Below are 18,646 nucleotides of genomic sequence, written 5' to 3' on the forward strand. Positions count from 1 at the left end.
TATAAAAACGGTCCAGGGGGCGGGGTGGGCAAAGAGGGAATACACAACAACTGGGCATAGGAATATATACATACTTATGATACCCAGACTTATCTATTGAGTCTTCCGTCAAAATTTTGGTTCCCCATTGAAGATGAAATTGAATATTACGTTATGTATAGATGTAGTTTATGTTTGAGTAATTTGATTTTCTTTATGAGGGGGCCGGGGACTGTAGTTTATATTTGAATGTTCTACTTGGGTGAGAGTTAATATGTCTTCAGTTTTATGTCCTGTTTAAACGATCGAATGTTTTTGTATTTCATGACAATGGGGTGCTCGAGAAAAGGGCGTTTCTTAGGGCAAAAGTTGATACAATGACACAGAATTACGTCCACCAAGTTTTTGAACGTACCAGCTTCGTATGGCTCAGTTGCAGAGTCCTGAATATCTTGACTATTTCTTTTCTCTCCGAGAAATTGTTGCCTAATCGGTCAGTCATTGAAGAGAGAGAGAGAGAGAGAGAGAGAGAGAGAGAGAGAGAGATGGTGTGTGTGGAAATGTTTGAGAGAAGGTCTTTTGAAGATATGGCGAGTTTATGAGAGAGGGGGTAAATATTTTGACTTCTACGATATAGATATGTTTTATGTTTTTTTGTATGTTTGTTTGTTTTATGCTCCTTCGAAAACTTTTCACTTAAAATGAGACGACACCAGTTGTACATGAAGTGCTTAAGGTCGTAGTATTGAAGTTCCATTTATGTATCAACGCCCGCCGTGACGCGGGACCTTCTTTTTATGATCAATAAAAAGTAAAGATAACAAACAGTGATCAATCGCATAATTCCTATAAGGAATACAAAATCAATCAAGAGTATAGGACAACCAGGGGAAAGGAGCATATGCATGTATACGTCTTGTAGCTTTGGCTCGGTCATGGCATGAGCGGGGTTTAAACTCACGACCTCCTGGTTATTGAGCGAACGGTCTGCCACTGAGCTTCCACGACTGATATTGTGTGTTCCTATTTTTCAGCAAGTATTGGAATAAATGTTGTTATTTTTCTGAGTATATCACCTATAAAATGACATTCCACTCCAAATACCAAGCATATAATATTGGAATGTATAAGCCAACAATCAATGTTGATGATGTTTATATTCTCAAAGTTGTTGGGGTATGTCTTATGCCAATTAAATAGAAATACCGAATAATTCCGTTATGTTCCGATTCGGGAAAAATTATATTGGTGATAACCCATGCTTCTTAGACAATCTGTAAGCCACCTGAAGTTGATGTCGCCATTTTTTTAATGATTGCAAGATACTAACAACTATAAGCATTTTTTAAAACTCCGCCACAATAAAGAAAATTTGAGACAGAAATGATAAATTGCTCTAAAATATCGTTACTGGTGAAAAATATGGGGTTTTTTTTGCGTTTTTATCATTATATTTCTACATCTGAAACGTTTTCCACGAAAAATTGTGCATTTTTCCCCGCTATGTGGCCTATCTTATCTGGTTATAGCCAGTCTAATCGGTACAAAAGCAGCAGTTTTGCATGAATTAAAAATGATTTCTCATATATGTGATACAACTCCCCCCTCCCCCCCCCTAGAATTTCGGACATCTCAGAACATTGCTTGGGGATAACTCGTGCATATTACGCCAAAATTAACACCAACGTGGCTACCGACGTCAGTTTAACATAGAATAGTCCATTGAATATACTACAGCTGCTATTGAATATAAAAATAATGATGGTCATATTCATGTGCAATTTTTCCCGCTTTCTGGTGTCAAGAAAGGACCGCAAATTCTGGAAAAAAATAATTGCACTTCAAAATATTCAAGCATGTCAAAATCGTCATTCTCAATAACTGCATTTATCTTAAAGGGATTAATTTGATTGTTTACGTTCTTTGGGCTTATTTTTTTTTTCTTCCAAAGCTTTGCAAAGTTCACACCGGTTTTTTATGCCTTTGTCAACAACTCTCATTCAGTAAAACATACAAGTTCTCGTTAGCATCCTTGACTATTAAAACACAGATATTGCATTCACAAACTAAACAGTGTCCAGGTTGGAAACTTATTTCAAACTCAGCACGTGGTAATAAAAAGAGATTTGACATTAAACATTTATAAAAACTAGAAGCGTGTTTCAATTAAGAAACAAACTAGATGGAAAACGTAATATGAACAAAAACAACAATGTGTTCGTGAAGGAGTCGAACCCGGTCATTCTAACAATAGAAAACATCTTTACATATAAGAGTCGAAGACCTGATACACTGAACCACGCAGTAGATCATACATTATTATGGAAAATTAACGTATAGGTGAAGTTGAAAATAATACCAGTGAAGTCATTTCGATTTTTTTTTTTATATTTACAAAAAAATGCCCTCGTGAAACACAATTTCAAGGCGACAGCTTTTTAGAGGAAAACTCGAAGAACATGTTCATGTTAACTTTATTTTGGTTCACAAAGGCAGTTGTTCTGAATTTAAAGGATACCCATCCATTTTAACGTTAAAAATCATATAAATCGCTTACTGCTTGATTTAAACTCAAAATAGTTTGGCTAATTTTTGTCAATACTGGACTTTTAAACTTATTTTCAAAAATTATTGAATCAAGATATACGTTCCAATTGGTTTTATCATATATCTGAATAACTTAAATTTTTCGATCTTCATGTAACACCTTTAGGAAATTTAACATGAGACGTGCAACACCTTCTTTGAATTGCATATACATGTATGATGTAGACGTACAAAGAGAAAATAGTAGAGAACTATACGTATGCAGGGAATAAAAGGAATATATGATGGAGGGAATTATGAAATATGTTTATTGTACAAAAATTAGCCATTACTTCCATTGTTTATATGCTTTTTTAAATCACTGAATACATATATACATGTACTTATGTTTTGGTGATAAATTTGTTCCGAATAGTTTTCCATACCAAACAAGTAAACAAGTATCTGAGACGCAATCAAGTGTTTGAGGGTTTGTGAATATTCAACTAGTAAAGGATTATACGTTGACAAAAATATGTATATTTAAACACGCGTATGTTTGATATAAAACTTATACGGTACCAATGTTGATGCACCAGATGCGCATTTCGACAAATAATGTCTCGTCAGTGATGCTTAACCGAAATGTTTGAAATCCGAAATAACTATGAAATTTTAGAGCTAAATATAGACAAAAACAGCGTGCCAAAAAGTGGAGCCAAATTCGTCCAAGGATAAGAGCTATGCATGAGGGAGATAATCCTTAATTTTGAAATGAATTTCTAAATTTTATAACAGCAATTAAATATACATCCGTATATCACGAAATAAACACATAGAGGAAGTACTCTCGGCTCTAGATAAATGAAATATAAGACGCCGAGAATCATGGGAAGTTTAGTTTGGTTTATTTATAGTCGTGATTGGTGTTGAAGGATTTGTATTCTTCCAGAGTGAGGAGATATTACCATGGTAACCATCATCTGTCAGATATTGCTGTGTGTAATATACACCACAGCGTATGGCATGTTTCTCTCCCTTTTCTATCCCTCATTCATACTTCATATTGAATGTGGATTGATATTGTAAAGGAATAGGGAAATCCATTTCCACGAGAATGTACATATTTACGAACAGTGATCAATCTCATAAAAAATATAAAGAATAGAAAATTAGAAGTGGGGCAAACATAGAATACCTGGACATACAAAACGGTGGAATCAGGTGCATACGAGGAGTAAACTTTTCCCATATTATTCACAATGATTGTGAATGATGGATTCAAAACATCATTGATAAAATAAGTCGAGAGAGGTTGTCTAAGTTGTTAGATCTTGTAACCAATCCCATTGTATTTTTGTCAATAAAATGTATCTATGTTCAAATCAATAATTCGAGTTATACGACTGTCTATCTCATTTGAGGATTTCATGTCTTTTTTAAATCACTTTATATATCAAATCACATAGTTTTTTCATACCCTACCGTGAAGAATATTCATTTCAAAATTAAGGATTATCTCCCTCATGCATAGCTCTTATCCTTGGACGAATTTGGCTCCACTTGTTTGGCACGCTGTTTTTGGCTATATTTAGATCTAAAACTTCATAGTTATTTCGGATTTCAAACATTTCGGTTGAGCATCACTGAAGAGACATTAGTTGTCGAAATCCGCATCTGGTGCATCAAAATTGGTACCGTATAAGTTTTACATTATGACCCCTGGGTCGAGGTCTCTGCTGGTGGACTGTTAGTCCCCGAGGGTATCTACAGCCCAGTAGCTAAGTACTTCGTTACTAGCTTGAAAATACGGATGCATATTTAATTGCTGTTATAAAATTTAGAAATTCATTTCAAATTTAAGGATTGTCTCCCTCATGCATAGCTCTTATCCTTGGACGAATTTGGCTCCACTTGTTTGGCACGCTGTTTTTGGCTATATTTAGATCTAAAACTTCATAGTTATTTCGGATTTCAAACATTTCGGTTGAGCATCACTGAAGAGACATTATTTGTCGAAATGCGCATATGGTGCATCAAAATTGGTACCGTATAAGTTTTACATCATTCCAGTTGGTCGCCCGATCGATCACTTAGAGATGCATGTATACATGTTTCTTGAGTTTTTTGAGTTTTTAGATACGACAGTTCACTATACATCTCATCATCAACTTCTAAAAGTTATTTTTTTTCGCGGGGCTACAAATTTAAGAATTTCAAAAATTAGGATCCTCTTATTTCAAGTAGTGGGATATTGGATGATAACTTCATATATCGTGTATTACAGCAATGATATACAGACGTTACACAATTAAATTGTATGTTTTCGCCTTGTTGATGGATTTATTTTAATATGTACCACATAAGCATTTTTTCTGTATCTGTATCAAAAATATATAGTTAGTAATTTTACAGAAATACATTTACACAGGTCGATATCATGTTGATCATCAAAGCTTCTTAGCATTGGTCTGTCTTTCTTTTTATTCTACGTATGGAAAATGTAGATAAACAGAGATATCCTCCCGTGTTTGTAAAAGGGCATAAAAAACAAACAATAAAAACTATTTTAAAAACTAAAAAGAATGATTTTCACATGATTATGCACTGTTAATTCAGGAAATTTTGAATACATACAAAACAGAAAACACAAATTGGAGACAAAATTGTAAAGTGCTATCCTTCCCCCATTATAAAACCAGCTAACATATTTACTTCATTTTTCTATTCATTAAAATATGATATACTGATTCCATAGTCACGTAGCAATTTAACACAACTAAGAAGTTTAAAACTTGACAGAATATATATTGAAATTGCTTATGGGATTTGCAATATTATTTTTAAGATATTTATATATTAACGTTATATAATTGGTATTCCCGAGCTTCTATCGATATCTAATTCAATTTCGAACATTGGGATATAGTTACATTAAAGAGAGCTATTTTCATTATTCTATAACTTAAACGAAAACTGAAGGATCATCATATGTGTCAGATTCCCTGTTTACGGACCCAATATTTCATGAAAGGTAACAATAATGAGCAGTGATCAATCAGAGTTTTTTTTTAGTTAGCAGTGATTTTTAAGGCTTATTTGGGGTCCGAATTTTGGCCCTTTCCCCTCCTAAAAATAACCTTTTTTTACCAATAGCTTGCATTTCCCCTCATAATAAAATTCTGAAAGGAAAACGTATTTGAAAAAAATAATAAACATTCAATGTGAATTATACACATAAGATTTAACAAAGAGTTATGGGAGTGATGATTTGGATAAACTAGTTGAACATTTCAGAAGGTTAAAGATAATTGGATGTGTAAATGAAAGATAAGATAATGTTTGATATGATTTTCAAATTATTTACGATAAGAATTAATTTTTCCAATTTGAATAAAATGTCGACAATTTTTCCCAATTGGAAAGCCACGGGACCCTTGTAAAAATGTAGAAAAATGTAAAAAAAAAATCACTGCCTGAATATCTTAGAGGTGAAATCAGGTGCCTAGGATGAGTAAAGAACCACTGTTGACCGGTCTTGATCAGGTAAACGAAATGTCCGGTATACTGTAGTCAAAATCAGTCTGCGATAAACGGTCTAACAATAGGTGTGATACATGTCAGACAGCATTTGACCCAATGGTAGATTGCATTTGCAAACTAAACCATCACAGCAAAAAAAAAAAAAAATAGAATTTGGGAAATGCTAATGTAAAATGATACTGTTGAAACTCCTGCACTGTCAACCTGTTTGACAGCAACCTGTCTCCATTTCAAAACTGATCATACGCAGAACAAGCTCTTATGTGTCAAATCGGTTGAGAGATTTAAATATCATATGTACGTTATGATGGGATGTTGCTAAATAAACATGGGAATTTGACGATATAGAGGCAGAAATTGCCCTGTTTGTCACAAAGGTAAATTGCTAGTTTGTCGTCAATAACATTTTTCCAATAAAATATTTAAGTAGGAAGCAAATATTTTCAGACCGCATCTCTTTATCATTGGTGAAGGAACTATTGTAGACAACGAAAATAACAAGACAAATGCAGTCACTAAAGGTAGAATTCAAACCATTATATTCACGAACCGCATGATCTATATTGATTCTGATAAGCGATAAGGTCTAAATGTAATATCAATTGAGCTGGCGGCCACACCTTAATCTATATGGCGGCCGCGACAACATTGATATGGCGGGGGTTACTTAATTTAACTGACGGCAGTCACTTCGTCTATCTAGCGAAGTTGACGTAATTGATATGGCGGCTCTCAATTTAGGAAAAAATAACTGCTTAGTTAAGATATTTAAAAGTGTTACAAATCGTACACATACACGTAGCATTGTTTATCAAAGTCTTGGGTCAACAGGAGGAGAAATTGTCTTCTGAAATTGTTGACAAGCATAAATAAGACCTAAGTATTTCTCTGTTGCTCAAATGGCATGATCCTAAATTGGAGGATGTGTGGTTTCGTCCAACGTTTCACCAGTTCCTCCAATGTTACAGCCGTACTATATAACTTAATGTGCGTGTAAAAAATAACGGGAAATTAAGGGACAGCCACGTAGGTCTATGTAATACTATGGTGTCGGTTCAAAACCCGATTGTGACAAAAATGTTTCCCTCCTTTTTTCTACCAGCAATTTCCAATCATATTACGTATATTAAAAACTGGTGTTGCGTATCTATTTGCAACAATGATGGACTTTCAAATTAACCTAGCTTCTAAAACAGACACGGTAATATATGTCACGCTTTCTTGACGAAACGGTTTAGAGTGCACGTGAGATGTCACAAAAAGTTATATATTCATGGGATATGTTGTATGTCTCCTTAATTACACATTAATAATTTCTCGTGTGCGAATATATCTGTAAACATTTGAGATTATTAACATTTACATCACTTTGCAGCAGGATCGGCAAACAATAGTGCTGTTAATTGCATAACGTATGCTTAAGAGGATGGTACGAAACTTGAAAACCGTTCATTTTGGAAAAGAGAGAGAGAGAGAGAGAGAGAGAGAGAGAGAGAGAGAGAGAGAAAGAGAAAGAGAGAGAGAGAGTAGATGGCGGTTGCCAGAAAAAGTGAAATTGATGTTACATTTTCGAAACCCTGGTACCTACCACATTACTCATATATCTATGTCGATTTTCTTTAGTATGATCATAGTATATGCTGCAGATTGATTTCTTTGAACTTGATAAAAGAGTATAGGAACTCTCATTGATAAATACACACTGTAGATACTTCAATATTGTTAAACCTGAAATACACATGTTTGAGTTTTACGAAACATTATATAGACTATTTGATTGAATATTGCTAAAAGTCCCTCTCAAGAATATTTCACTCATATGGAGATGCACCACTGCCGGTGAAGGGCTACAAAATATAGGTCTATGCTCTGCGCTTAGGGCCATTGAGCAGGGATGTATCTTTATCGTGCCCCACCTGTTGTGACACGTGACCTCGGTTTTTGCGGTCTCATCTGAAGGACCGCCCCATTTAGTCGCCTCTTATGATAAGCAAGGGTACAGGGGACATATTGTAACCAAGATCCCGACGGGATTATAGTCTAACAAACCAGAAACTCTATGTCATGTCTGTGCATTAAAATGATGTAAGGGTGTTGATACCGTATCAATTATATTTGATAAAGATGAATCATTAAGGTCGACAAGTGATGAAGTATGCACTATGTGAAATAAAATTGCTTTTAGATTGGGGGCACTTTACAGAATGCAATAAAAGAAGAATAAATAGTATATACAGTTTGGCAATAAGATATATCTTTATTATATTTAAGCATTCAGCTATGCCTCGTTAGGTTATGTGTAATATTTATATGTCACGTTTAGACGCTGACAAATATGATGTTTGATACTCATTTAATGTATTTTTCGATCAGATGTGCTTATTGAAATGTTACCTTTATCTTAGCACTGGGATATGAAGAGTCAGGGACCAACATTTTAAGAAGCGTTATAGTAATTTGTGTAATGTTTGATAATGCGAGTTCAATATGCTAATAAGTTACATTGAGTATTTGGGATGATTTGTTCTACAAATCAAACATCCCATGTCCGTTTGCCTTGTTAAATTTCAATACCCTGCTTTCAGATACTTTAATTATATAAAATTTAGAATATCGTAGAATCCTAATTTAAGGGACAAATCGCATACACTGGATCAAGTTTTCATTAAAAGATATGTGCAGAGTTTATTTTACAGAGAATAGCTTTCTTAAAATACATGAAAATATGATTAGAAACATCTACGCCCGCTTCGAGTTTTATCGAGACAGCATCGTCAACTTCGATAAATGAATTTACAGTTGTACGTGCTTATGAGTAAGAATTCAAACAACCAATCAACTTAATGATGTCTCCTTTATTATGTAGTGTTTAAAATTCATAAATCCGTCGTCTAATAACTCGGTATAATGAAGATTTTTAAGGAACTACCGTCTGACATATTGTTTTGTCCAATCCTGTGCAAGATCATGACACTGATGCAGCCATCCATAGCAAGATGAGGAAAATCGCCTCTCGTTCCAAAAGAACGAAGCTCGATGCCATAGAGCATGCATCTGGAGAAAGTTTCCTGAGCAAAGTAACATACTAATATATGGCCTTCTTCAATGTTTCGACGTCATATTTCACCTAATTTGCGTTAATTATTCATATTTACAAGGGGCAAGGACAGTTTCGTGTGTGGTTCATTCGGATTTCAATGGAAAAAAAAACTACCAGACGTTCTGGGTTTTTAACTATAATTGACACACTGTTTTTCCCTATAATAGCTCTAAAACTTCCTTGTTATTTCGGATTTCAAACATTTCGGTTGAGCATCACTGAAGAGACATTATTTGTCGAAATGCGCATCTGGTGCATCAAAATTGGTACCGTATAAGTTTTACATGTGTGCATATGTAAGTCTATCCACAACTGGCTGGGCCAGTTATAATGAAAGTATGACCTCTTTATCCGGGTTCAACGCCAATACTTAGCTTGGTATCTGTCCATGTCTATGAATAACGGTCCTAATAATATCTGCAACTAGAATACCTCGTTTCGTGTTATCTCGTTCCAAAATTGTTGGCTGTGACAGCATATTTTTATCTAATTCATAGAAATAATTCAATTCGCATTTCAAAATGCGATTTAATGACATTATAATAAAACTAAACTTTATGTACGTGATGCATACAACTATCAAACTTTTTTCATATCATTCAACATTATGAACATACGATTAAGAAACTTTTTTTACATTCCAATTTTTCTTATTGAGCAATGTTAAACATTTTTGGCTAAAAAAAATAATGGGTTCAATTTTGTGTACAAAAAATAAAAATTACGTTGATCAACAGAAAGGTGCACAAAGAATGTGATTATTATTAATTCTATACAATGGGTGGTTAAAAGTCTAATTGAATATTGATTAATCAGATATTATGGAAAGTAATATCACCATTATGCATCTAAAAGGCCATGAAACCATTTAATATATCGATTTAGCAATGGGAAATTAAAAATGACATTCTATTCACTACCTATTTTCCAACTTGTCTTGCTATACACGGGGTACACTTGCTCTTTCTGCCAATCCACTCTACTACCAATGACACGGGGGTAATTTTTCTTTAAAAATAGATTTGAAGCTGATGTGCCTTTTGCAACTTCATTATTATATCGATACCTTTATTTAAACAAAGGCAAAACTAAATAAACGAAGAAATCATAACAAGGAGGTAATGGCAATAATATAAATAAGACTTACCCCACAAATCATGATTCATGGGATAATTATCAAAACGGGAAACATTAAATCCCCTCATTCAAACAATTTATAATAGCTCATGGAATATATATACTCAATATCGCAATCGAATTGTGTGATATAGGGTATATCTACTTGTTTGAAGAAAAGAATTGCACAATTTACGTAGTCTTGCTTATAAAAAATTGGAAGTGGGAGAAATCTGCGACTACAGGAAACAGACGGATCATGTTTATAGGCTACTATATCGGAAATGTATTGTCATATACTTAAAGGTTATAGAATTTGTATGAAAAATATGACAACCGAGTTTTTGGCGCGTAAACGTCCACGACAAAAACGGAGGTCTTCATATTTTCCAATATAAAGTATATAACCTTTTTATTATATACTTTAAATTTGATTTAGAAACTAACAACAATTTATAATTTTATTTTTAACAATTTCTTTATTGGTTTAACGGCGTAGTAATTCTTCTGTGTATTGATTGTGAGGTAATGTCTGCGGGTCGGAATGTTTCCGGGCATATACCGTGTGATATATGCCCGCAAACTTTTAAAGAAAAAAGAGAAGAAATGGAATTGAAAGGATATAATACTGAGTTGTACGTCATAATGTCTTAGAAATAGGGTTTGTAGTTGGTTCAACATATATATCATCCGGTTTGGGTATGGTATAGTGGGATATCCATAAGTCATAAACTTAGTCAGGATAAAGTACAAGTGCATAACAAACTACATTGCAAATCAAGGGATGGGTTTCATTGTATGTCTAAAAAGTCCCTGCTGTAGTGAAAATCTGCATTAAATAGTTAGCGTTCGAAATATGATATATTTTAGTGACATGTGTTTGTACAAAGACAATTTGCAAATCAAAGTAGAAATTTTTCAATAGGAAAAAAAGTGGTCTACCTTAAGAAGCAAAACAAGAAATAACCACTTATTCATTTGTTGCTCATTTGGAGATTAAAACATGGAAGACCAAGTGTTTGCATTAATTTACTGAACGCTATGTTGCATGTAATTTGCTGACAGAGTATTGATCCCTGCAATCTGATAACATATTCGTTACAAAATATGGCACGATACCATCTCAAATATTACTTATTTCTATGGAGTATTGAAATGATAAACAATTGCATGTTTATATTCTTAAAGTTGAATGTTTTCCGGTCTAGTTAACACTGGTATTTTGTCCTCTCCTATCCATTATGTTTAAAGGGTTTACCTACTTAATTTACTTCCTTGTTCGGAATGGCCGTTCCGTATTGGTTCTGCTTTATTTTGTCACTGGGATTTATATATTGCTACGGTATGTACACAGTGTTCTGTTGGTATTTTCCTTGTGTTTATACACCCGTCATTAGACATGGCGTATCATGTTATGGCGCTGTTTGTGCGTCTGTCTGGTTGTTGGCTGTTTCATTTTCTCACTGTGATTTATATATTGCTACGGTATGTACTGTCTTGATTATATTTATCGTTCAAAGCATCCATCAAAATTTGTCCATGTAGCCGTTGGTTGTCTATGATCTACTAATACGTACTTGTTGTGAGGTATGAAGTATTTTCCAGTTGTAAAGTATGGGAAATCCTATGACTCAGTTTTTATAATTGATGAGAAATGATAATACAGATGATCCACGGCGTGTCCTTTTGGAATTTTTTTCCGCAACGTACAATGTGTCCGATTCTTGTTTTCAATTGATAAAGTATTGAAAAAAAAATTAACAATAGGGTACAAACTTAGGAAGTCGCTGAACAAGTTGTTTTGAAATCCATCTCATCCGAGACGTTTTATACGTAAAAACGTTTCTGCAAAAATTAATAAATTGGGACCTTTTGCCATGTTTAGCAAGTAGAGCAGGTATTGGCTTATTTATTTCATAAAATCAAAATATAGAAGTACAATGTTGGCTTGAAGATCAATAGTAAAAAAGGAAAATATGTACAAAACCTGCTGATGATTTGATGACATAATCGATGAATATTGGGATATACATAGAAAATTGATATGGTGAATAACACTCATTTGAAAGAGTTGAAAACTTGCGAAAAGAAACATTTTCCTTTTATAGCGTTCACAAAACGACAGACATTGTAAAAATGTGTACATGTCAGAAAGGATTAGATAAGGGTATTTAAATACATAATAAGATAAGAATTAGTTGAGGTTTTAATTTAAAAACTGGTAATACTGGCGATTGTCAGTCTAGTTGTTGAAAGCTAGTTTCATTTTCAAATCATCACCTAATGTCATTTCTAACAGAGACTTTATCAACGTACGCCTAAAGGTTCTTTTACATACACTGTGATTTGCTAATTCAAATATTAATTTCAAAAGACTAGTTTCCTACATATAAATGTTTGCAATTTTCGAATTAAATCACTTTATGACAACTTCATTTTTTTAACTATCAAATTAATTTCCCTTTTAATCATCAGTGTTTAATTGCATGGGCGTTTGGGCCATGAGTTCAGACCTCTCCCGAAATGAAAAACAGAACATAAACAAAAATAAATTATAATTAAATGTAGCTATGATAACAACCTCTTTTTTAAAATTAAGGTTACCCCTACCACTGTGTATAATTGCAAGCAAGATACAGTATGAGTCCACACATCCATGTCATAGATATGAAAAGTTTAGACAGAATTTAACATGTTTTGTATATATTTTATGCAGTAGGTACTGTATTTTTGAACCCCAGTAGATGCACACCCAAACTCCACACAAAAAAAATCAAAGGTTGATTCCCGAGGTTTATTGTTGGGTTTCATTTACCATTGCTGAACATATGTACTTCATAATTTAATTCAGTTCTTTCTGTTAGAATGCTCAGCAAAACAATAATTCACGAGAACACAAACGACAAAGTACGCATGCTATACTAATGTTCGAGGAAATGCGGATAATTCAACACTACATCAGGTTCTGAGGAATCAATACATAATTGTTTCCATAGCATGACATGAACAAATTTTGCAATATCCATACAGTCAGAAATGTTATCAACACAATAAATATAGAATGTGCCTCGGTCAATACCTTATGATTTAAATTACCTATTTTACTGTCTAACCATTTGCACATTTTATATCAATTTATGTTTAAGAAAAATTTTCAGAAATTAATTCCTGAAAAATCATTCATATTTAAAGTACCCTCATATTTGTTTGGTTAGATGAAAGTCATTAATTATATTTGAACAATCTTTTTTATTTTTAATTTTTAACAGATCTTAAAGACACTGTGTACATGTATATTGGAAATCTGGTAATGGCTTGGGAAAACAATCGGAAAGTTCTTCTATCCTGTGTTGTGAATATGATACGAAATCATTCCATCACAACAGTACCGTGAATTTAGATACCCTTACCTATTAATTCAAATGTGTGATAAATTTGTAATGCATTTCTCACAAGTGATATAAATAAATATGAACAAGTAAACATAGTTTGATGTATAGTTTTTTTCAAAGTTATCAGCAAGTACAATGCCCTTGATTCCAAATGCATGATTATACGGACGCGTACATGATTGTAATGGTAAAAGAACACGGCTTTATTTTCCCCGGCATATATATATGCCTTAATAATTCTTTCAAACCAAAAAAAAAAAAAGGATGATCCTTTCGTAAAATATGGTATCACAATTTCCGGGTATTTATTTTTCGTGATAGCGAGATAATTGCCTTACAATTACGTTGGTACGCGGTTGAGTTAAGGCTTTCCCCATAAAATGTTTAATACCAGTGCCTTACATAAATATACTTTACCGCACTGGCACATTGCACGACGTCACAATGAAAAATACGTCATGACGAAGGTCATGACGTACATATCTGCTATCCTTTTGTGGTTGGAAATGTCAAAATATTGTTTCGTTATTTACCACCGCTGTCAAACAGTAAACTGCAATGGCGTAAACGTTTCTGTCAAATGGGTTATATTAATTCTCTTTGATATTGAAAAAGTTTCAATTCCTTCTTTATATAGCATACATGCTAGACTAATATCCATATTATATTGTGATCTTGATATCGCCCCTAATCTACACGTATAGTTACTTTCACAATGGACTCATTTGCATAAACAGGATTTTCGTACATAAAAAATTCATCATTGGCACGACACCCCGAGGTTTTTAAGTGAAAGATGTTTGATGTATGTGTCATATGAACTTCAGTGCCAAAGGAAAGTTAGGGAAGCAAGATCTGGCTTCAACAGAAAATATGTTTTCCAGGCTAGAATCAACTTCGTATGTGCAAAAATCGCGGCATCTTGCATATTCAATGCAAAACTTAGACATGTTACAACTCACAATAAACTTGCTCTCAGCACTTTTCAAATTAAGAAATTAATATGCTTTGAAGTTATAGTAATTTCAACTTGCAATGATATCTGGATATCGTGCCAATTCAACGATTTATACATACACGATACGTTTTTATCTTGATATTTGATCACGTGAGACAGAGTTATTGTAGAGACTGTCGGTCTGGTGAAAAATGTATAAGAGGTAAATATGCACTTAATGATATATACATATTGTTTTTGTAAAAAAAGGGTTGTGTTTACAGAATTTGTCACAAATTGATCTATTTATTAACGCCTTTTTCCTGACATATTTCTATGGTCTTACTTAACACAACTGCGTATGGAGGCATTTGGTTTACTTAACAAAGAAACATGTGCTTTACATATAGATTATGTAATGGTTATCATCTTTTCTTCAGAAAATCTGAGCAGAAGATCGACAACAACTCTATCACAGAGCTCGACCCACGATGATCGATTTGCATATTATGCCAATGATAATGACTTGCGGACAAAATATGCCCGGTGTGCCCACACTGATGCAAACAAACATATAGCCTGGTTTCAAGTGGATCTTGGAAAAGAATTTAGTATAAAAAACGTTAAAGTATATTATAGAAAAGAAGAAGCAAAGTGTAAGTAAACATATTTAAAGTTTTATATGATCCATCTGTTTTTACATTCACCAACCTTTATTTCAATAATGCAGTGGTTTGAACCATGTGTACAGTGGATATATGCTAGGGTAGTTTGTTGGTTAGAACATCGTACGTGACCAGTAATGCTGGGGTCACAGATTCGATATCCTGTTAAACCATATGTTTCTCCGTTCTTCTCAACAGGGTGCAAAATTGAGTGTACAAATACACCCCACCGTCTTATTTGATCTTGCAATCTTGCACCTTGTTCACCTGGACTTATGTAGATGAAATTAATTCCAGTTGATCCCCAACTGTATATTTGCGTACGCCACATTAGGTTTACTATATCTAATGATTTAATATTAATTAAAGGTCAAGTACGGTAAAAGTAGATTTGATAATAAAGTTTACAGTTCATTAAAAACCGCTTTGAAAAGTGTATTGTCGTTGTTTTATTTAATCCAAGTAAAAGCGCAAAATACCTATTTAAAAATCGTTATTTAGAGAATCGAATGACAGAAGTATCGCCCTTAACTATGGCGTCATCTGAAATAATAACATTTGTTTAACAACAGACTCTAATCAACAACATGAATTTCGAATGCTTAATTGTTGAAACAAAAGCAGTACACTAAAAAAAGTTTACACTGCACTTTTTCAATGACCAAAATCGAATAACCCCTATCTCATATTCTGATTTTTCCCCTACTGCGATTGTTGGAATCCCCCGTCATTATTAACATAATGGAATGTGATTGACTTTTAGAATTTGGAATAAATTACAGATGTCTGTTCTCCTTTTGTTACTGTCTGAGTGCTAGGCAAAAACACGTCCCTGTGTCTGGTGATTTTATAGTAGAATTAAGCCTATGGAAGAATTAATTTTCTTGGTTTCCATAGACTTAAATACCTAAGAAGTATTAAAATTGTAATTTCATATTTACTACTGTACTCAAAACAAATTCCTTAATGGCATAAGATATTGATGTAAACAGAATTCTAATTGATAAGAGGGATTCCAATAATAGGTCTCTGTTTTTTATGTATTATGTTATAGATTTTCAGTTTAGAATTAGATGATTTCAGCGATAATATATATATATATATAGTAATAATTGGACATTTTGACAATCAAAAGTATGACCAGCCGGCGCTCCATACACGATGTGGATATTACATCCGGTTACGACGATGTAAACAAAGAAGCAAAATAACGACGTTTTGCTCTTGAGAATGAAAATAAAACCGTCCTTGTACCTTTCAGGTATGTAAAAAAAAAGACGGAATATTCCTCATAACGTCTAACGTATACTTTTGTGTTAAACTATTTCGAAACGCAGAAATGAACTGTAGGACAATATCAACATTGTTGTTGCATTCGTTCTCATTCGCATTTTATCAAATAAACGGGGTAGGGACGGACTCTTCATTATTGGTCGTTTTTCAAAATGTGTTCTCTAAGTAAAAAACCTCAGTTTATAAACATTGTTTCACGAATTATTGAATGCAAAAATGAAAATCAGTTATATTATGATATGCAATCCAAGTATTCAGCTGATATTTAGTAGCTACACGTTTGTTTGTTTATTGTCGACAAATATCTCTAAGATGATTCTGGGAAGAAACGCAGACCCCGCTCTTCTGTCAGGAAAATACCCAGTCGAAGACGCTGATCATTCAGAAATATTTTTGATAAATAACCTCAATTGAATTAAGGTGTCCCATTCAGAAATAAAGTATAATACATATATAAAACATGTCTAATATTCAATGAAAAATTTTCGAGAACGAATCAACGTTTATACCGATATCTAGTAGGTTGCCATACATGTTCGTCGAGGCAGGTGTTTATTATTACGAGACTATCATGTGACCTTATCAATTCAGAACTAACAGAAATAATTGTAATAATCACATAAGTACAGCGATACCGGCTATTTCCAGGCGGACTCGTTTTAAATTAAAAAAACAAAACTTACGTCTTGGGACAAGTTCTCCGATAAAACGAAAGTAGTTTGAAATGCATCTAATGCAGCATATTTTTTTGATTTTCTAGAGTACGCAAGAGATTATTAGATGTGGAAAGTGTCTTCTTTTTGTGTTAGAAATTGCTCATAAAACTTCTATGATGTCAATATAATACGAATATATATATATATATATATATATATATATATATATATATATATATATAATTCAAACAAAAACTAATTCAAACAGAATAAAACTTTCTAAGCAGTTTTGGAATATGTTGAGTCATAGTGGGGAGTGGGACGATGGTCGGTAAATCTGCTGTACTTAGCCAGAAAATCTGCGCAGTACACAGGAACTCCCGTCGAAAACTGTATGTTGGCAATCATATGTCGTTGGATACCAGGTATCCGACGAAGGCAGTCAAATGGATACAAGAAAATTTAGAATAAAGAATATTCTGCCTAATTGTTGAATGACTAACGTTTTCATTGATACAAAATGAATTAATCGAGGTTTAATTTTTACATGTTTGATTCTTTAGATTTAATTGTCAACGTTTCGATTAACCTGCACAAGAAACATGATTACCCTGAGTTTTTCAATCTTACAAAAACGAACAGGTAATACAGGTAACATAGGTAACATCCTATATATTTTGGACGGTATACACATCTAAATTTAGCGAGCAGGATTCCTTTGGGTTCGTTATTATGGGTTTAAAGGGTCAACAGCATAATTTTTGATCTCCTTTATCTTGAAAAAGACAAATTTTTCGTAAAGCATTATGCAACAAAAGTTGTTCAGAATGATGTTATTAACAGTATGTACTTTTTTTATGTTTTTGCTAAACGCTCCCATTAGGTAGCTACAGGGTCGACCCCTATAAAACATATATTCTAATAACTCGAAAATGGTAAAGAATTTCTGAATACTTACTAAACAAAACATGTTTCAAAAGAAAAGGTCTTTCCTTTGATGTTAAGCAAAAAAAAAAAAGGTTGGTCATTCTAATAAAGGGCCTAGGAGAGTCTAAAGTCTTTTAAGTATGGTTCCATGTAAAAATCAGGCAGAGGGTGATAAGTCGACCGTCAGGGATTGAGCCAATACTTATATATATAGTAACATTGTTTATAGGAAATCATTCGGTGATAATATTTCTTTCATAAGACACACCTTCACAGAGCTGTGTTACTAAAAATAGAATACCCATGTTTTGACCAAAATTGACTCATAAAAATGTTATATATTCTTAAAGGTTTTGTTAAATGAAAATATCATACATTTTCAAATGGCTTTTATAAAATGAAGAAGAGGGCTACTGTTTACGAATTTCTGTTGTCACAGTGAGTATTTGTTATGTGTTACCATGGTAACCGTTGCTGTAGTTAACGAAGGGATTTTCTAATGGTAAAACATT

At 33.3% G+C, this 18,646-nt stretch overlaps 1 protein-coding gene across 1 annotated transcript in view; it reads left to right on the plus strand.

Moving 5' to 3' along the window:
• Window positions 1-11,548: 11,548 nt before the first annotated feature.
• The window catches only part of LOC125663287 (multiple epidermal growth factor-like domains protein 6), a 29,847-nt gene continuing 22,749 nt past the window's right edge, over window positions 11,549-18,646 (plus strand). The window contains exons 1-2 of the mRNA XM_056147663.1: window positions 11,549-11,606; window positions 15,034-15,249. Of these exons, the coding sequence (XP_056003638.1) occupies window positions 11,549-11,606; window positions 15,034-15,249 (274 nt within the window). The remainder of the gene's footprint in view (window positions 11,607-15,033; window positions 15,250-18,646) is intronic.

The sequence above is a fragment of the Ostrea edulis genome, chromosome 8 (assembly GCF_947568905.1).
Source record: "Ostrea edulis chromosome 8, xbOstEdul1.1, whole genome shotgun sequence".
Taxonomy (NCBI): domain Eukaryota; kingdom Metazoa; phylum Mollusca; class Bivalvia; order Ostreida; family Ostreidae; genus Ostrea; species Ostrea edulis.